The sequence below is a fragment of the Aptenodytes forsteri genome, unplaced genomic scaffold, assembly GCF_000699145.1.
Source record: "Aptenodytes forsteri isolate BGI_AS27 unplaced genomic scaffold, ASM69914v1 Scaffold426, whole genome shotgun sequence".
NCBI classification, from domain to species: Eukaryota; Metazoa; Chordata; class Aves; order Sphenisciformes; family Spheniscidae; genus Aptenodytes; species Aptenodytes forsteri.
Genome location: NW_008794010.1, coordinates 1,792,238 through 1,813,660, shown reverse-complemented (window position 1 = coordinate 1,813,660; position 21,423 = coordinate 1,792,238). Strand labels below are relative to the sequence as shown.

The following is a 21,423-nucleotide window of genomic DNA, read 5'->3' as shown; positions in this document are numbered from 1 at the left end:
GGGGGGTTGGACGGTGTGACCTTTAAAGGTCCCTTCCAATCCAAACTATTCTATGATTCTATGATTTCAACTCCTATGAAAGTAAAAACTATTCTATGATTCTATGATTTCAACTCCTCCATGAAAGCAAATGAAATAAAGTGAAAAATCTAAATATTAAGCTATAAAGCCAAATGTTTACTCTTTTTTTCAAGAAGATACTTTAATGAAGTTTGACAAATTTGCAACATAACAACAAGACTAAAATAAAAAGGTCAGCAAAAGGTTTCATTTCAAAAGCATTCAATTCATTAGCAAAATAAAATTGTCTTCTACTAAATTAAAATAAAATTAAAATAAAAAGCTTTGCTTCTGAGGAAGAGTCAAAGAAATATTCAAGATCTGTTTGGATTAAAATGAAATTCTTCATTTTATTTGATCAAGCTCCCAAAAGAGTAACTAAATACAAACTAAAGATTACACAAAATCATTTAATACAACCGAATATATTAACTAAAGTACAGGAAATTAAAGTTAGGCTGCCCACTGTTTTATTTTGCACTCTATTGCACAGTTCCAACCGTGATTATGCAGTACAGCTTCTGCTGGTATTTAATCTCTTCTTGGTTTGGAGGGTTTTTTTTCCACCTTCAGTAGTTTCTGCCTGTACTATCATAGGTCACTCTTGGCTCTTATTTCCCATGTGTGAAGTATACTGAAAATATACATTAAAAAGGAGCAACAACACAGATACTGTGTGTGCTTAAAATTCTTTCTCGTAGATGTCTGAACCGTCAGAGTTTTTCCCTTTCTTTATCATATAATTTATGGTCAACAGACACCTCTGGTTTGACTGTGTAGAACTGAGGCAAAGAAATGATTCCTCAAAAGCAAAAAGTAAAGCCAGCGTTCTCCAGATTTGCTCTCCAGAGTTGTTCTCACTGTAGCAATTACCAAAGAGAAGATATATTCCCTTTCCAATATAATGAAGCGTATCTTTGGGATAAATGAGTAATTGATTCCATGAATATAAAAGCTCTGTAAAACATTTGTTATAATTTTTAGTAGTACTGAGCATTCACTGTTTTGATTAATCTCATGCCAACAGGAACTTAAATTTATACTGCTGTAGCATCAAATGAGATGCTGCATTTCAACTAAGGTGAAAAGATCAGCCGGGTCTGGATATCCACAAACAATTTTCTGTCTTGCCAAGCTGACAAAACAGGTGTCATTTTTTTATTAATGAAGTGCCTAAGCAAGCTGTGGAGACAGTGCTCCTGGTGCCTGTCCAGGAGAGAGCTCTCAGCCTGTGTCAAGACGAAGAGTTTCAAAGCAAGGTTTATCAGGCCCATTCTATTGGAAAAAGACAACTATGAGCTAGACCCCAAGTGTGGGAAGTGAAAAAATCACACATAAAGCATGAAAAACTAAAGAGCCAGCATTTCTATTCTTCTCAATGATGAGGCATTACCTCATGCTATGAAATCCAAAGTACTGTCAAGACTCTTAACATCCTAAAATGCAGTACTTCAGTTTCATTACATTTCACTACCATTCTGCTTAATATCTCAGAAATAAAATAGAAAATAAAAAATCAAGCAAAACATGATTATGTAAAACAATTCCAATTCTATTCAGGCCAGACAAAGGGGCTGTCAAATGCAGCACAAACCCAGAGAAAAGCTGGAGAAGACTTGGTAGATCTTTTGTTGTTTTCCCTTCAGAGAGTTAGCACCATGCTAAACATCTAAGTTCCCGTGCTTCACAGAATGTGAGAAGGATTTCTCTAAATGTCTGTACAAAAAAAAAATCACCTATAAAAAAAAAAAAATAAAGAGTACGACTTATCTGTATGGCAACTGTAAATTAGAGTGGCAGAATTTTGTAGGCCCCGTCACTTTCCTCAGTGTTTAAATTAAACATATATATATACTATCTTATTGCTGTGCAAAAAAGGGAGATTATTTAAGGCAAAACTTGAAGTTTCAAAGTTGTTTCTATTTTATTTTGTTGGAAAAAAGATTATTTTCTGGTTATTTGGGTGATGTTTGAAAAGTAAAATATGAAAAAATTTTGTACAAAATTAATTTAGGAAGAACAGGGACTATGCAAAGACTAACCTTACAGATTCTCATTTGAGGACTCAGTTGACTGTGCATAAAAAACCATAATAGCAATTTACAGGTACACACAGAAAATACTAACATTTACAGATAGATTTTTCCAATGAATCTGCCTACAGATTCAACTGGGTAACCATAACAACTAAATGTTTTAGCTTAAACATCTTAAATGCACAGACAACAATTTGAATAATACCATCAGTTAAGGCATTATACTTTTATCAAAGAAATCTGTCAAAAGAAAAATGACAATTAAAATGTTCTTTAAAAAAATCCATAAAAGCTGGTAGACGATTTCATATGTACTTCACAGTTTAAAAAATGGGTCATGATTACTTTATTACTTTACGTAACCAAAATGCTTTCTACTAAGCATTTAAAGCATGGTCAGTATTTTTGCCCTTTGAAAAAAATTCATTGCCATGTGGGCAAACACTGCTTTGCTTGTTTGCATTTTTTATTTCAAGAAAGGACAATGAGCTGGTGCAGTAACAATAAAGAAATCAAAGCAAATCCACAGAAGATGATTCCTCTGGACACAACAGAAATCTAAGGAATAGTGTGTGTAGGAATGAAACACTGACTCCTGTAACACATGAGATGATTTCACAGCCCATTACTGATCATGTAACTCCTTGTTGCTATTTGACTAGTAATTTAAGCATTGCAGATGAAGATTACCCTTACTAGTATTTATTTTTATTAAGGCTGTGAGATACAGGAGAAAACATAAAATGATAAATGGGTGAAAGAGGAACACAGATGACTAGAAAGATCATCAGTATGCAGTGTAAGTAGGTTGAACAGTTACAACAAAATAATTTGTGGATGCTCCAAGTAGAAAATAAGTTGTACGCATACATATTCAGCCATTATTGCTAGCTGGTAATTTGCATGAAGAATAGCAGATTCATTAAATGTATTTTAAACGGAACTTTGTCTATGAAACATGATTATGAAATAAAGACTTACATTTTCCTCTAAGCCACACAGGAAAGGAGTTACTTACCAGAAATAAAGCTTTTTTTCAACATGTTTTCCCACTACGTCAACTTAAAGAAAACTCAGGGATAACTTCTGGAAGGAATAGGGAACAGATTTGCAGAGCGCCTTGTTGCAGAAAAAGGGGAAGGAAGGTGGAGCTTTCTGACATTTGGTCTTGAATTTCTGTAAACTTTTCCGAAGAAATAATAGTCACCATGGAAGGTGCAAGCAAAAGGTGACCAGAATCAAATGGCTTTCCCCATGAGATACCAAAAACAGATTAAGGTCTCACTGGTGAAAGATGAGTGGGAGAAGTAGAACACAAAGAATACTAACCCTCTAAGTCTAAAAGTAGCCAAAGTGGGGAAAAAATACAAATCTTCCCCAAAAGGTGCAAGGATTAAATTACTATCAGATAATCTCTTAGTGCCTCCCATTTTTTAATTTCAAAATAAAAAGTAGTGAAACTTCAGTGGATAACAGAAATCTAGCCATACAACTCACTGAAAGCCTGATTCACTTTGCTCTCTACCTTTTCCCAAACCTAGTAAGAACATCTCGCACAAGGAAGGAATAAATCTGTTCTGTGCCCATGAACTTGTCCAAGCTGTGAGATACAGGAAATAGAGGGCCAGGTGAGTTCTGATATGAATTCTGGCAGTACGGCTCAAAGACCTAAAAGCTACTCTATACTGACAGAAAATGTAGGTCTTCAGATCAGAATGATTTTGACCACTCTAATCTGGCACCATCTTGCCTTAACCCTCTGGACACCTTCAAAAGAAGCAGAACTGGACAAAAGATGTTCAACAGGCAATTGCCTCAGAAATGGGGAATAAAGACCTCAGGGCCAGACAAGTTCTGGAAGGGTGAAGTTCTATTTCTATTGGGTTTTTTAATGCAAAAAAAGTTGACCATGGATTTGAAATCCCCAGTCCCATTATAGATAATCTTTATATTGTCCTCTCAGATTTCCCATTTACAGGAGTCTGGCATATGGAGTACCATAAGTAACCTTCACCATCCAAGCCCAGCTTGGATAAAAATGCTCTCTACTACTGTAGCATCTTGAGCCTTCAGGTGCCTGAAAATAACTGCAGAGAAGGTACTATACACATATTCATGGTGAGCCCCAAACAACTGAAGAAAAGGGGAAGTGAGATCCATAAAGAACCTGGTATTATTCTAGAGAGGTATGTTCATTGGCAAACTGTCAGGTAAGGATAAAAAAACCTAATTGTTGTACTTATTTATCATTGGAAGCACAAATATCTGAAGTCTCTGAACAGCAAAGACTTTCAAGAAAAGGAAGTTGTACTGGTAGTGGTTTTGGTCCATGATGTAAGCCAGGAAAATCTCTTTATGGAAATGAGTGTCTTCAAGATCAAGAGATGCTGAAGTAAAGGTATTATCACCACTAATGTTATCATCCTAAAATTGTATTAGTGATTAAAGATCTTTAGCTTCTTAAAGTTAAAGAGATGTTTCTATCCTCCACACCTATTAGGACTAGCTCTGTAAAATCTGGACCCTCTGCTCCAAGATGAAAGGCTCTGTAAATGATAAAGGTAAATGAACATCTCTGTCTCAATAAAGCCTGGTCTCCTGGCAAGGGCTTTTGAAAAGAGGTGGGGAAGAAGGCTTGAGGAATAGGCTGGGAAGAGTGATTGCTGTAACCATGGTGTTCAACACTATGCTATTTAGGACGATATGGATTCAGATCAACTGTCAACAGCCTGAATCCAAAGAAAAAGTACACAAAAGAAACAGATTTAGAAGGAAGGACTCATGTCTCTTACCACTCCTTGAAAAGTACTGGGATGACTACTGTAAGGAATGAAGAAATGTGTGCAAAGTTGAGTTTTGAAGATAATTAGTCAAGATATTCAGAAAGAGGAGCCAAAGTTGTAGCACTTAAGATCTGTAATTTGGCTTCTGTCGAAATGCTGTTGTGAAGCTTCCTGGTTATATCAGTGTGGGCACAGAGTCTCTAAGAGATTGAAGTACTTGTCCAATGTTAGCTCAGAGACAGTCTCCCTCCGATGGACAATCTTCAATTGTGGCTTGCAGTTCATGGGCCATTCAGAGCTGTATGGCCAAAACAGTCTTCTTCAGAAAGTAAGACGCAACATGCTATGTTATCCAGCCTCTTGCAACTTGAAAGAAAAAATTAAGTACCAAAAAAGGGAATTTATTTATTTTAATCTTCCAAAGCATGAAATCCATCTAATATCAGATATTGGACTTAGAATAGCAGAGCCTGGTAATCTGCTGTTCTTATTTGAAGGTTTGGGGGAAAAAAAAAAAAGTAATTTTTTCCCCCCTCTGCAACCAAATGTTTAAAGCCCTTGCCAAAAGAAGCAGAGTGAGACTGTTCAAATGTGCCAGAACCCCAGCAACAAAAATGGGAGCCAGTGGAGGGTGAGTAAAAAGGAAAATCCAGACCACCTGCTGATACTTGGTAGCATCTGTCACTGTACAAGAAGTGGGAGCACATGAAGGCAATGCTTGCCAAAGCACTTGAGCTGGGAGCAATATGGCATCATTCATTGACCTGGTTGTATCAGCTAGCATAGACCCTACAGAATATCAATCATGCACAGAACAAAATTTTGGGAAACCTTTACAGAGATCTGCAGAGTACTCAGCTGTCCTCTGTAGTAATCCTTAAATGTTTTGTAGAGGTTGATATAAATGTTCATCCCCAAATGAAAAGTAGAAGGAGCTCTCATTCATGATGCCACTAAGATGTTCAAGAACAAGGGGTTGTTTGCACTTTTGCCCTTCATGTAGGTAGGGGATATGGTAGTCTCCTGAGGTGACATCTTTGGGGGGAAGATGAGGGGGTGCTGTGGAGGCACAAGTTCCTTCTTGTCATCAGCTGAGCCTACTTACTGGAGAATAACATGTGGGAGATGTGATCATCCCAAGAGCTGATGCCTTTCATGTAACAACGTTTCTTAGGTCAGAGACTATAAAGACAAAAGATAAAACCTCTTCCCTAGAGGAGGATGGATATTGAGCAAGAGGTAATAATCCTGTAAGCCAAAGGTGTTTTCAAGGTTACTGAAAAGCTCCTTAGTCTTGTCTTTTGGTCTTTATGAGTACAAATTTAAGGCTGATTCACCCCTCTTAGAGGGAGATAAGTAAGCAGTGATTTGGTGCAAGCATGGATACAGCCCAGAAACACCAGTCATTATTTCCTACAACCTCTATAAAGACAAGAGACAAAAAATGTATCAGTAAAGGTAGAAACTCTAGTGAAGCTCCAGCCTCAAACTGAGGGAAACAGTGAGTTGGGGCAGACCCTGAAATATCACAAAGGTGATCATGAAATCTGGTGACAAGAGCACCAAGAAAAAGCTCGGAATGTTGTGGTCATTTTGTGATTGTGCAGACATGCTCCATTTTTCCTTCAGCTATAGCAAAGGTTCCCTCCTTACTGCCAGAACAGGCAGCACGATCAGAAAACATGCATCTCAAGTACCCTCTCTGTGTATGAGGAATCAAAGCATCAGGCAGGATATCTAAGGTTTTTCTCTTTATTATGAATGGACCTAGAGTGAGATCGGGATTTCTTCTCCCTGGATGACGGTGGAAGTTTGGTCTCGTGAATCTGAAGCTCAGGAAAAGGGTCAAAGATGAATTTTTAATATTTTCTTGGGAATAAATTTCTCAGTCTGTACTTGAAGTCTCAATACACAGAACACTTGGATGGAATAAAAACTTTACCCAGACAAAACAGGAAGTCGATACTTTCATCTCAGAGAGCATAAAGCCAAAAATTTTGTTGAAGAATTCCTAGGTGTGGAAGCTATGCTGTCCCATCACAATCAAAATTTGAGCTCATAACAAAAAAGGATGTTTAAATAACTTGAAAATATTTTTTAAATTACAGATAATCAAACAGAGTAGAGTATGAAGTATAATAGAAGGTCTAGATGATCTTCAATAAAGAGCAGTTAATCATAAAAAACTATGGTTCCGACACGTGAAAATGAACACTAGGTGACAGGCTGTACTCCATTGCTTATACTGTGCCCATAAGTCCAACAGGTTGACTAGGCGAACAAGTTTCTAGTTCAGAAGGTTGCACAGCTGTACACTCAAAATATGCAGAAAAGCACTTGATGGTAAATATGGGATGACAATGTGTGAATGCAGAATTCATTCATTCAGCTCTAGTTTATGTTTTTTGATTTCTTCAAAACTTAATCCCACACCAATTACTTAGAATTCTTAAAGATGTGAACAGAAAGACTTCAGGGATAATAATTTTTATATACACACATACACAGGGATAGATCACGTATATTATGATATATATTATACAAACATGCATATATAAAAGACCACATTCAGCTTGAAGAATATTTCTGGATGAAAAGTCACCTCTTTTAAGTGCTACCATAATTTCCAAAAACTGTATTCTCATACCTTTGCATAAGCAGTAGTTTTGATAAACCACTGTTTGAGGTATTTCTGTTCCACTTTTGCTCCTGAACGCCATGAGCAACCATTGTCATCCACCTGTTCATTAGCTAGAACAGTCTGATCCACTGGATCCCAATTAACCAAGGCCTAAAAAAAGTTGCAGGAAGAAAAACCAGAATCTTACTTTTCAGACACCAAAAGAATTATCCAGAAACATTCCTTGGGCCCCTGAGTTTTCTACATTTTTATAACATCCATTTGAATCAGTAACATGGACTCAACTGAAGATGTTTTGAATATTCATCTTCTCATAACTCAAAAAAACCCAAGAATGCAGTTGACAGCATTTGCCTTGATTGACCATGCTAGTGGGATAGGCTGATACTCGAATATTAAATAGGTAAGTGTCCCAATTGACTATACTGAAAACTACATAGTCTGATGCTTAAAAGCTGTCTACCACTAATCCAAAAGCGTTGCATCAGACTGAGGGGGATGAATAACCAAGGATCTCCAACTTGAGAGGACAGAATCACAAAGTAGTATCATAGTGGTCAACTATATTTCAAGTGAAAGAGTCGATATCTTCTGCACATAACTTCTGTCAACTGTGTGAATTACTTTTGGAATCATCTTTCCTTGTCAATACAAATACATTAAAAAAAATTTAAAGCGAAATAAATGTTGGTGTTCAACTCTACAAACCTTGGTTTTTGAGGGCTAACTGAAATACCAGACATAACATACTGGGGAGGGAGCAAAAATCAAACTCACCCCCCTCAGCCAGTGTTGAACAATTTAGCTGATCATTTATCATAAAGGATCTAAGACCACAAAAGAATCCTAACGGTCATTCCAGAAGTGGTATTCAATGCTAGACATTAACTTGAAAAAATGAACAGAAAGAAAAAGAAAAAAAAAATCAAAGCAATAAAGAAGAGTAATCCATTATTTTGAGTGTTATTTAGTATTTGAGCTAAATCAAAGTTAAATCAGCCTGACTGAAAAACAGTAGCTCCAGCTCCATAGCATTCTAATACATTAAACATTATTTAAAAAATTCAAATGCATTCTTTGGGTATGGGGAGGACTTAGTACCTCAATCTAAAAATTTATCACTGTCCTCATATTACTCACTTTACATCTTATCTATCACTGATCACCTTCTGAAATGCCCCAGTTTCCAAACAACTGATATTGCTTAGTTTTAAATATACTACATATTCTTAGAAATAATAAATATCACAACCATTTTACAAATCTTATAGTGAGGACAGCAGAAAGACAGATGCATGGATCCTCTTCCTTAGGAATACTGTTGCTGGTTTTGTTATCAGTGTGTGGTGTGTGCATGCACGAAATCTGATTACCTACATCAATTTATACAAAATTTATTATCATGAAATGAATGAAAGTCATTCTTCGATAAAAACAAACTCACTTTCAAATGAAGTTTGTGTGAATTCAGTATGTCACTGGAATTTAAACTTTTTACAGTTTGCCTACCTTTTATCTGTTACCTACCAATAACACCACACTGTTTTTTATAAAAGGCTTCTGAAAATTCAGTGGGAAATTAAAAGCAATCAATATATCCCACTAGACTTTCAGAACACACAACTTCTTCAGTAATGATACAACACATTATGAAGTTGGCTCTAAAGTAATGATCTTTTAATTTATAAGTTCTGGAAAAAAACCCACACCACTACAAAGTTAAAATAACAGTTAAAGAGACATAAATCACATAATATTAAGAAGTAATAAAATGCCAGTTGCATAAAGCAGTATTAGCATATGCTTGTATTAAATTGACTATGACTCAAAGTTGAGAAAAAACACTGTTTTTGTTTTGATGATATTGGATCAAATTTACGATGAAAATTTTAGAAGGTAACTGAACTGATCTATATGAATATAATTATTTAGCATAACATATTCTCATGATTCATAACCGGAAGATTTATCTAAATAAATCATGCAAAACAAAGCAAATATGCATATAAGAAATCTGTAGCTGAAAGGTCTTTTCTGTGAATTTTTAGAGTTGCATTTTGTTCCTTCCATCTCTCACAGCCTTTTGACTAATATCCAGGACCTGGATATTAAATTAAATCCTTAGTTCCTACTTGCACCTCTTGACAATGACAGCCTCTGAAACTATGGTCCCAGGAAGCCACTAAATGTCATCTACACAAAGAGAGCACAGTGCAAAAGTGTATAAGGACCACAAATTATTTACATCTCCTCACTATACCAATGTAGACCATATGCGTTTAAGATAGGATTCATCTCATCTAACTTCAGGTATCTATAGCATAACTATCTATCTCCAGGTTTGGTGTCTATGGTTCCACTACAGTCTACAGCTACCTAATCAAAATAATCAATAGAATCTAGGCAGAAATTAATCTCAAGCTAAATAAGACACCCACATCTGGCCAGGTCAATAACCTCTACAGTACATTGACTAGATCAGTATTGCAGGAAGAAGAGAGAGGATTTTGCTACGGTGAATACAGATGCCCTCTATGGATGCTGCAGCACCCAGACAGACATTCTTAATTCTCACTAATTCCAGCTCCTGGAGATACTGAGTCTCTTTCTCCCCACCAGGGTAATTTCTGGCCAGACACACATACTCCTGGAACAGAGCGTTAACTAGACTAACACTCTACATATATTATTCTTATCGCCACAGTAAGGCTATGAATTATCTCCTTGTACCCAAAATGAAATTGTAAGACAGGAGACTTCAAGCTGTGCAAAAGTACTGCCTAACATATATTGCAGGTAGGAGGAAGACATGGGATAAATATATGCTTTAAGTATATATGACTGTTTGAAGGGATCCAGGGTTATGGGCTATCTCTGCCATCGGTTTCCTGCCAAAAAGCAACTGGTTTATATCCACCAGAGATTACATCCCCTACAGGCTGCAGATGCTGATTTACGTCCTCAGACTGATCCTTGACTCTTAAGAGGGAAGCAGATCCGATCACTGGTACCCAAATACCTCCAGGATCCCACAGTACTGGGAGCCTGCATGCAAAATTTGTTTTGTGTATCATCACTGCTTCTAACGAAGCAGCAAGCACAAGCAAGCCTTGTGCTTTTCAGATTCACCTGGGATCACTCGTCAAGCAAACAAATTTACAGATAAAAATAAATTTGTTATGGCAAAGCTAGGGGTTTAATTTTTTATTACAAACTCAGAAAATAATTACAGGGGGAAAAAAAAAAGAAACACACCCCCCCCCCAAACCCAGCATGTTAGGACATATCAAATATTGAATCTTTTTGCTGGCTGTCATTTAAGATCTCTGAATACATCTTGCCCATGGAAATAGGAGAAGTAGCAGTAATGCCCTGCCATTCCAAATGCTACCTTTCACCGTCAACCCCTTTCTCTGGGTTCAGAGAATAATTAGAGTACATCCCTAATTATATTCTATGGGGTTTCCTGGTTTCTATAGAATACAAATGAAACATCAAAGCATATTTAAGAAATCTTAGTTTTCATTTTAAGTTAGAAACATTCACTAAATTGCAGCTTTGTTTAGGTGCAGCTGTTCAGGTATTTTGGAACTGCGTTGCCTTGGCTATACAGAGAGTTCTTTGGAATGCTCATTTAACATCTTGTTTCACCTCCTGCTTAAGAAGTTAACTGAACCCTTCCCTTTTCAGATAGCCTGATATATATTATTTACAAAATATTATAAGGTCAATATTTTCTTAATGTACTCTAACAGAAAAACAGCTGTGATAGTCATATAGCATCTAATATTGCTGTAATATTTCAGAGATCACAAATAGGGTCCAGGAATTGGACAGTTAGGCACATAATCTCCAACTATCCTATCCAATCCTATCAGTTCTGAGACAGCATCACAGTAACGGTATACAGTTAAATAATCTTGCTGCTGAAGAGACTCCTCATGATCACATTATCTTATATATTTTCATGAGCAGGAAGTTAAGACCTAGAAAATTCTATATTAAGGCCATGAAATAAACTAATAGTAGCTATATTCTGATCCTGCACTTCAATGTAAATCACTGACAATAAACATCTCTGATTTGACTTGCTACAATACCCATTCACGTTAGTTACATATAAAATTTACCTATACATCAAATTCAGTTATATATAAAATTCATTATATTTTGCAGTGATTTAAAACCAATAGAGCACAATAAATACCTATCCACTTAATGAATGTGAACGGATGATCCAGCAACGTGCCACTGACATGATAAGTGACTTGAGTTAGTGCACCTGCAAAGTATTAAGGGTCAAAGTTTGTACCTACCTCTTTTTGATACACTATCCCAGCTTCAAAAAGCTTAAGAAAGAGATATTGTGTCCATTTGTAGTACTCTGGTAAGCAAGTGGTTATTTCCTGCAGAAATGAAATAAAATAAAAATTCCTGAAGCTATTCTTAGTATTTTCTTACAGCATTTTAACTTAAACAATTAACTCAGGAGTGTATAATACATGCCACAGAGAAAACATAAATGCAATTTTGGGTAATGTTTATCATGAGTGATATTCACCTGTACACAAAACCAGAGAATATGGGCTTTGTGTGGGCTTGATGTACAAAGAAAAGTTTCCCTGTTAACATGGAACATAAGAACCCTGTAAAATCAATGCTGATAGATACAAGAACAGAAGATGGAAATGACCACGGCTGCTTGACCAGGGAAACAGCAAAACTAGAATAAAGTAGAACTCTATCAAAGAAGTCATCTTAGCCACGTTGCCTTTTCCTCTGTTGCTCAGCAATGAAAAGCAGGAACAGAGACTGTCGACTGTTCAGAGGCAGCTGGGAGCTGGCTGCAGAGAAGCAAGCAGACCGGAGGAGCCTACAGCTGAAGCAGTAGATACGGCAGGACAGCAGACCAGCACTGAGGAACCGAGGCTGTTGACAGATAGAGCGCGTGGGGCAGACAGGAAGGAATATGGGGTAAGACTCTAAACTTCAAGATGAAAGACTTGCAAAGGATATCTCACAATCAAAGGTCAAATAAGTGACCATTTTAAAAGGCAAGCCAGCTCAAGGTAGGAGCATGCTCTGGGTTAACGTGTGGAGAAAAAGACAGAGTCGCGAAAGAAGTCACAAATGAGGGGGGTTGTTAAGAGGGAAATAAAGACAGATAAAAATAAAAGACAACATAGGAAGAAGGAATGGGAGTTAAGAGAACAGCAGGTAACAATATAATGGATAGCTTTTTTTAAACTTGCAAACATTTTATAAGTTTTTAGTGAACTCTAATAATTAAAAACCAACCTACTTATCACCTGCTTACAAAGCTCCCTATTTTAAAGGTTTGTTCTTAAAAAAACAAATTGCATTTCAAATAAACATCTCAATATGTAAAGATGACTACAGGATTACATGATTATAGACTCCCAATTTTCTCTACACAAACACAGGGTTTTACAGGCACAATGAATACACATACACTTTCACCCACATATTTTAAAGTTTGGCCAAAGTGAAAACAACTGTGTAACTCAGTATTTAAGCTCTAATTATATCATAAATATATAACAATAAACAGATCACATTTCCCTCCTCAACAGCTTTCCTGTTTAACTTGCACTCATTTAAAGAAGAAACATTTCCATGAACTTTCTGTTTGACCACATTTGTACTTATTGAAGTGGAAGATGACTCCTACACTGAACTTCAAACCAACAAGAACTTCTCTTGATTTTAGAGTTACACGGTTGACAGCAAGCCACTGATAAAATTTATTCCGTTTGCAAATAGTTATCAACTACCTGAAATAGCTCCACATGTGAAATGTCTTTCACACAGGCTTTCTGATCATCTAAGCTTCCCACTACACACGACATCAGCAATCTCATCTGCTACTCAAATGACATCTGAAACACTCTAGCATAAAAATTTTATTCTTTTTCTACAACTTTATATTCCAGTGCTGAAACATCGCTTTGAACAGTTAAGATGACCTTTGAATAGATATGCCTCAAAAGTGTGTATAAGAGGCTTTCAAGACCAGAAAGAGACATTTAATGGCAAGTTTTCAGCACAGCATGTGAAGACTTAGTCATGAAAAACAGTTGCTTGATTAAATCCCTGTGCTCTGCACTGAAAAAAACACTTGATAAAAGTCTGATTTCCATCTCTCCAACTAAACACTATCCAGTTAATAATTTTTGGGTTTTTTTCCCTGCTTCTCCACACAGTGGAGTTCTGCCAGTGTGATGCCACTACAGGCAACAGAGCTTCATCACTGTAATATCAGAGACACAAAAGAAGAGACAATCCCTTTTGGTACAATATAAGAACATGTGAGCAACAGGCAAACAGGTAAGACAACTGAAGTGAGTTGTCAAATAAAAATAGTAAAATGGACTGAGATTTGTCCTTTTGGTCCTGAACGGCAGATGTGGGTTAACTGAAACAAAAAGAGATGACGTTTCTCAGTCTAAACAGGCGTGTTTGGGACATGGTACAAGCTAACTCCTGGGAACAGATTCTCATGTCCATGCTCTCTCACAATTTGTAAATCGACGTTTCTTAGAAAGAAATGCAGCAGACTGCTATCACTGAAGAAAATTTGTTCTGTGGTCATTGAGCTGCGAAAAGATCACTCAAGCTCATCATTTAACTTTATAACCATGAAGGTTTGAAGTAACATTTGAAGCTAACAAAGAAAGAGAAATTACATCACTACCAAGTGAAACGAGCTGCTGATGACAAGCCAGCAACCTCTTGTCAATCTCAGAATGTGTTTTGGTTTTTTTCCTACTGTTTAGCACATTAAGACTTACAGTGAAAAATAATTTTCCATGTATGCCAGTTACTGATCTTGATTAAATAAATAATGTCTGGTAAAAAGTTTCCATTAGGCTGCTATCATGCTTAAATTAAGGTGAATGTTAATGTTTCTATTTATACTTTATGAGCAAGGCAAAGATTTGCAGTGAATTAACAGAACTGACTTAACTCAGAAATACAGAAAAGGGTTTATAAAAGGGTTTGCAAAATAGCACAACGGAGTCCTTCCACCCTGCCAAAAAACGTAACTTTCTGGTTCTCATTTGTGAGCTGAGCACTAACATAACAGCATACGTACAGAACCCCATATCATAAAGCAGTTCAGTGAATATATATAAACAGGATATTAGCATATCTTCTCCAAACATAAATTACATACTAAAAAGCAGAACCCTTTTTACAAATATGAAATATGCTGTTCAGCTGTCCACTGCATGTGCTCTTCAGTGTTCTGTGACAGATTTAGTGACAACCCGTCACCCCAGCATTTCAGAAGGTACTATGAAATGGGAGGGACAGCATCTCCCTCTTCCCCCCAACCACTTTCCCTTTTCCTTTTGTCAGCTTGCTAGTTAAAAAAAGTAGCTGATACTGTCACCCAAATGCATCTTTATCACTGGTTACTGTTACTGCTCCTTATTCCTACAGGAATGACACTCATTCATTAAAACAATTCATTGTAACAATTAAAATAAACCACCTTTAAAAGTGGTCTGCTTTTAAAAATAGCAGATATTGCCAAGGTATATAAGAGAAAGATCCCTACCCTTACCAAAAACTACCTTGCTTAATCCCTTTATCGCAGCGCAGCAATCTGTTCCTAACAAATAGTATTATGGAGGGGTTAGTATCTTATTTATTTTTGCAAATAAATTCTCAGTTACAGATTAAATAGTGGTATTACAATTTAGATTTGACAGCAGTGCAACTTGGGAAGCAACCGGTTCATGTTAAGGTTAAAGGGCCATTCATTATTAAAAAAACTGATAAAAAACCTCCAGCTACCAAAAATAGGGGAAAACCAACAGTAAAGAATCCTGGATAAACAAAAAAAACCCCAAACTGGATGGAAGATTTTGGCCATTAATAAAAGAAAAACTAATTTTCAAATGCCTTGTTTTATAATTAATCATTTGTTCTAAATCTGTTCCATTCTCACAACTTTCTATTATGTTGCTCTGAACGTAAAACCAGGTTTTGTTTGCTAAACAGGCGTGTTTGGGACATGGTACAAGCTAACTCCTGGGAACAGATTCTCATGTCCATGCTCTCTCACAATTTGTAAATCGACGTTTCTTAGAAAGAAATGCAGCAGACTGCTATCACTGAAGAAAATTTGTTCTGTGGTCATTGAGCTGCGAAAAGATCACTCAAGCTCATCATTTAACTTTATAACCATGAAGGTTTGAAGTAACATTTGAAGCTAACAAAGAAAGAGAAATTACATCACTACCAAGTGAAACGAGCTGCTGATGACAAGCCAGCAACCTCTTGTCAATCTCAGAATGTGTTTTGGTTTTTTTCCTACTGTTTAGCACATTAAGACTTACAGTGAAAAATAATTTTCCATGTATGCCAGTTACTGATCTTGATTAAATAAATAATGTCTGGTAAAAAGTTTCCATTAGGCTGCTATCATGCTTAAATTAAGGTGAATGTTAATGTTTCTATTTATACTTTATGAGCAAGGCAAAGATTTGCAGTGAATTAACAGAACTGACTTAACTCAGAAATACAGAAAAGGGTTTATAAAAGGGTTTGCAAAATAGCACAACGGAGTCCTTCCACCCTGCCAAAAAACGTAACTTTCTGGTTCTCATTTGTGAGCTGAGCACTAACATAACAGCATACGTACAGAACCCCATATCATAAAGCAGTTCAGTGAATATATATAAACAGGATATTAGCATATCTTCTCCAAACATAAATTACATACTAAAAAGCAGAACCCTTTTTACAAATATGAAATATGCTGTTCAGCTGTCCACTGCATGTGCTCTTCAGTGTTCTGTGACAGATTTAGTGACTACCCCAGCATTTCAGAAGGTACTATGAAATGGGAGGGACAGCATCTCCCTCTTCCCCCCAACCACTTTCCCTTTTCCTTTTGTCAGCTTGCTAGTTAAAAAAAGTAGCTGATACTGTCACCCAAATGCATCTTTATCACTGGTTACTGTTACTGCTCCTTATTCCTACAGGAATGACACTCATTCATTAAAACAATTCATTGTAACAATTAAAATAAACCACCTTTAAAAGTGGTCTGCTTTTAAAAATAGCAGATATTGCCAAGGTATATAAGAGAAAGATCCCTACCCTTACCAAAAACTACCTTGCTTAATCCCTTTATCGCAGCGCAGCAATCTGTTCCTAACAAATAGTATTATGGAGGGGTTAGTATCTTATTTATTTTTGCAAATAAATTCTCAGTTACAGATTAAATAGTGGTATTACAATTTAGATTTGACAGCAGTGCAACTTGGGAAGCAACCGGTTCATGTTAAGGTTAAAGGGCCATTCATTATTAAAAAAACTGATAAAAAACCTCCAGCTACCAAAAATAGGGGAAAACCAACAGTAAAGAATCCTGGATAAACAAAAAAAACCCCAAACTGGATGGAAGATTTTGGCCATTAATAAAAGAAAAACTAATTTTCAAATGCCTTGTTTTATAATTAATCATTTGTTCTAAATCTGTTCCATTCTCACAACTTTCTATTATGTTGCTCTGAACGTAAAACCAGGTTTTGTTTGTTTGTTTTTTAAGAAGGTTACATCTTCAAGCTACTTTCATGGCTTTTTTTTTTAAATAAAAGTAACATTTATAGGCTGCATAAAAGTGTTTATTTGTTGTAAGATCCACCAGGCTTTGTGAACAACACATAACTAGACTAGAGAGAAGTAATTTCCTAGTTTATTACTAATAATTTTATTTCTAGCACAGTCTTATGCTGTCCTGAAGACAGCCACGTTGCACTTGACACTTATTAAAAAGGTGAAAAGGAGAAAAAGTCCGAACAGATTTTTTCAAAATCTATTTGGGAAGATTAAACACTCTTTCATCTACTATTTGCCTATTTGGGTATTAAAGGGCATGTACCACCTCATCTGGAAGGATAATTATTTGATTTTCAGAGGTTTAGAGCTAGACCAAACTACATTTCTAAATTCATTTGAATATTTGTATTTCAAAAGCCCTTAGTTTCATGCTTTATTAGCTACAAATACAAATGTCATGCAGTGCCTACATTTTAGAGCATTAATATATTTCCTGCAAAAAAGTAGCCTTGTATCAATGGTTTCCTTTTTTATTTAATTACAAGTAGTGTGACTGATTATCAGTGATATGTGCATAAAAAGAATATTTGATAGTTAATGCTCTATCTACTGTTACAGTTTTTTGCATGCTCAGGCAGTGCACAAGAATGACAACTTCAAAACTAAGCGGAAAAATATCTGCACAAAGAAAATCTACCAAAGATTTCATCTTTTTTAATGTACAGAGCAGAAGGGGAACATCACTCTTATGCAAAAAATTATGTCACTTGGCATGCATGAATTGAAAAGACTAAAAAATGTTGGCAGCATGAGCTACCTTCTAGAAGAAAGTTACAGATTGATAATACAGTGGTGAACTGATGGCTTACGGGGAACATGCATTCAGACGGCACTCCTGAGCAAAAGAAAGGAAACATGTTATACACTCTCCATCCCTTGTTGCTGATGATACGAATCTTTGAAAATGATATTGCCTAATTCCCCTGAAAATCATGTTTAAAAGAAGTGGCAGGCAGTTTGCTATGCTGTCTGGGATGGTATTTTGGAGAAATCTGATCACCAGGAATGCCCAAATTATTGTTATCTTAAAAACAAAACATAACCACAATGTTGTTTATTTTCCAGGTGTTTTTAACGTCTCTCAGAGACATTTCTTCCATCCCCAAACTGCAGCTTTTTAACCCTGGATCTGACAAACATAGAAGTTCAGAATAGAAATGTTCTCTCTCTTATTTATTATTTTTTAAAAATCTCTCCCCAAAATCACACCATTTTTGAAGTGATTTAAAAATATAACATTTATTACTTGAGGCACTAGAAATACCTACATGTTTCAGGGAAAAAATATCAGATCACTATTAGTATTCAAAACTACTCTAAAGCAAAGTACTTGCAAAGCTATTTTATGCATTTAATTACATTTTTTAGTTTGCTGACATTTTCTGTTTAGGAGAATAATTTTCCAGTGTCTTTGTAACCTAGCTTTCTGAAATAATCTAATTAGCTTTTAATAATACCTTATTTGTGGTGCCTTACTGGTTAAGTAATTTCACTGACTGCTACAACATAAAAATACTTTTGCATTTTGATTTGTAAGACACAGAGAACAATGAAAAAAACCCAGATAAATAAAAGGAAACTTCTAGTATCCCAAGAGAACTGGGACTTGTTCATAATAATTTTACCAAGCAATAAAACTACAACTGGTCTTCATATTCCTGGACAGGACTTTATTGAACACCAGACATGACTTTATAAGCGGTCAGCTTCTTCAGCAGAGCTACATGCACGACGTATTCAAAATGTACTTTTTATTATTTTCCCACTTTTTTTTTCCCCTTAACATTTGTAAAATGGTAAAATTTACTTAAGTTTCCTTCACATCATCTAGGCATATACTCTAAGGTGGCCACAGAGGACAGAGACAGTTAACATAAAAGGTTCACGCTTCAAAAAGGCAATTTACTGCACACTAAAATAGGGATCCAAGGCAGGGGAATGGGTTCCCTCCAGCATATATTTGCTAGGTACTATGCTCTAGCACAATGAAGGAGCACATTTAAGCAACACCAATGAAATTAAATTAAAAACAAACTCCTGTTTTGTACAATAGTCTTGGTAAATTAGACTAACCCATATAAAACGTGGTTTTTCTTGCATTTTTCATAGGAGTCACTAACACTAGTGGGTTTGTTTGCATTGTCTCAGTATTTTGTAAGCCACTGATTTAGTGCCATAAAAGTACAGAATAATAAGCAAAATATTCCTTACCTCAAAGAGCTCACTTTTAAGATAAGTACCTGCACAGCGCAGTGCATTGCTGTGCAAAGATGCTTGAGTTAGCCCAGAAGCAGTGCAGCTGAGGCAGTAAGATGCTCTGCCCAGCCTAATTAGCCTTGCAGAGAAGCAGGCTTTATCAGCCTGAAAAATTCACTCTGCCACAGCTTAGCCGTTCTGCTTCCAAAGGTAGTTCTTTCATGGCTAGCTCAAATATCCGTGCATTGGAGATCATGTAATACAGATATATTTCAGGCATCATACATTTTTTGCAATGAATAAACATATCTATTTCTAATGGTTACCATCCAGGTCACTCTTACTTCAGTTAATAAGGCAGGCTTTCTAGGTAAAATAAAATGTAACTAATAAGCTAAGGAGTGAAAACTCCAAAATTCATTGTGTTTCAAGGAACACTTTTTAGCTGTTTTAATAGCTTACCTTTCAAAACCACAAACTATGTGCCCCTAAGAGCATTCTAAGTTATTTTAATGACAGCTGTTCAAATTAACTTAAGTTGCACAGCATCAAGCCCTTTTCACAAGTATTCAGAGACTTCTGAAAGTTCATTAACCAAAACATGGTTTACTTGAAAAGTGAAGGTAAGCCTCAAAGAACAGGCACAGAGATGAGAAATTACTTTCCCCTGTATACTTATACTTATACTTCCTGCCATGGTTTTCAATACTGCCAGTTCTCCATCTCTTCTTCAGAATGGAAGGGTTAAACAAAAGTCCATACACAGAAGTGAATTTTCTCAATTTTCTTGAAAGGCACTCTGCAACATTCAACTCCGGTGTGTTCCATAATACAGCCTACACATATGATTTCACTGTTTTGAAGTATTGCTGTATTACACATACAGAAAATCTCCGAGATACTAACAGTTTTAAATGTAAGAAAATAATTGTCAAGAAAGTGTGCAGTACCTTCCACAACAAACCTTTTATTTGCAGAGCAACTTTTCGGCTATCAAGAAAATGAAAATCTTAGTAAAAAGGCTTATACTGAAAATCTTGCCATATATATGACGTGATGAAACATGGTTTTTAGATGTAAGACATACAAATAAACAACTTCACCTTCAAGATTAAAGAAAACAGATGGCAGGTCTCAGACTGCCAGAAAACTAATCCTTTTCCTTTTCAGATCTACAATACTGCTATAAAAATCCAAGATTAGCATCTCCATCACTCTATACAAAATCATATCAAGGTAATAAGCAACAGTTGTTGCTGAGATTATAAAGGTAGTGATTGACTTTGATTCACTGGTAAATGCAATAACCTTACAATTGCTTCAAAAATTAATTTATTTTTTATCTTGAAAATGACACTAGCTTATGTCTGATCATGTTGGTAAGATTTTTAAGGTGAACACCTAATTCTCAAGCATTAGTGTTTTAAATAAAATTTCTGTTTTCCAAAACAGTCATGATATGAACACCTACAAAAATGCAGACTTATGCTTCAAATTTAGAATAACATAACCAATCCACCATTTCAAGTTACTAGCTTTTAAACCTTGAGTATATTATAAAAACATACACATTGAAAAAAGTACTCCCCCAAACATATATACCTTAACACAAAGGCATGCTGCTTCATAATTATCTATTTAGACTATTGCCTAACTTACAACACAGACAATTGCTACTTTGAAAGTGCCGAAAAAGCAGAGAGAAAAATCAAAATGCAAAACTGAAATTACTTTAAAGAAAAGATTCTCCTAAACCTTGAGATTATCAGATGACGTCAGTATGTCAACAGTAAAAGAATTTTGATAAGAAGCTTGAGAGAAGCTTGATTTCCTACTTTTTTCAAGTATAATTTTACAGTTTAACAAATTAAACTGGTCACTTTCAGAGACTTCTATATTATCATAAATAAAATGGTGAAATTCCATGTTTTTCAATGTTCCATCATACAAAAAAGGAGTATCCCTTAAAAAAGAAAATCTTACCCTTTCCCATGTAAAAGACAGACCTAGTGCTTCAAACTGTTCCCTCATGTGTTGAATATTACTGCAA

General features: G+C 35.8%; 1 protein-coding gene across 1 annotated transcript in view; it reads right to left on the bottom strand.

Moving 5' to 3' along the window:
- The window catches only part of LARS2 (leucyl-tRNA synthetase 2, mitochondrial), a 92,575-nt gene that overhangs the window by 55,450 nt on the left and 15,702 nt on the right, over window positions 1-21,423 (bottom strand). Inside the window, exons 4-6 of the mRNA XM_009290374.2 lie at window positions 21,357-21,417; window positions 11,837-11,926; window positions 7,527-7,670 (exon numbers count right to left, since the gene is read on the bottom strand). Of these exons, the coding sequence (XP_009288649.1) occupies window positions 7,527-7,670; window positions 11,837-11,926; window positions 21,357-21,417 (295 nt within the window). The remainder of the gene's footprint in view (window positions 1-7,526; window positions 7,671-11,836; window positions 11,927-21,356; window positions 21,418-21,423) is intronic.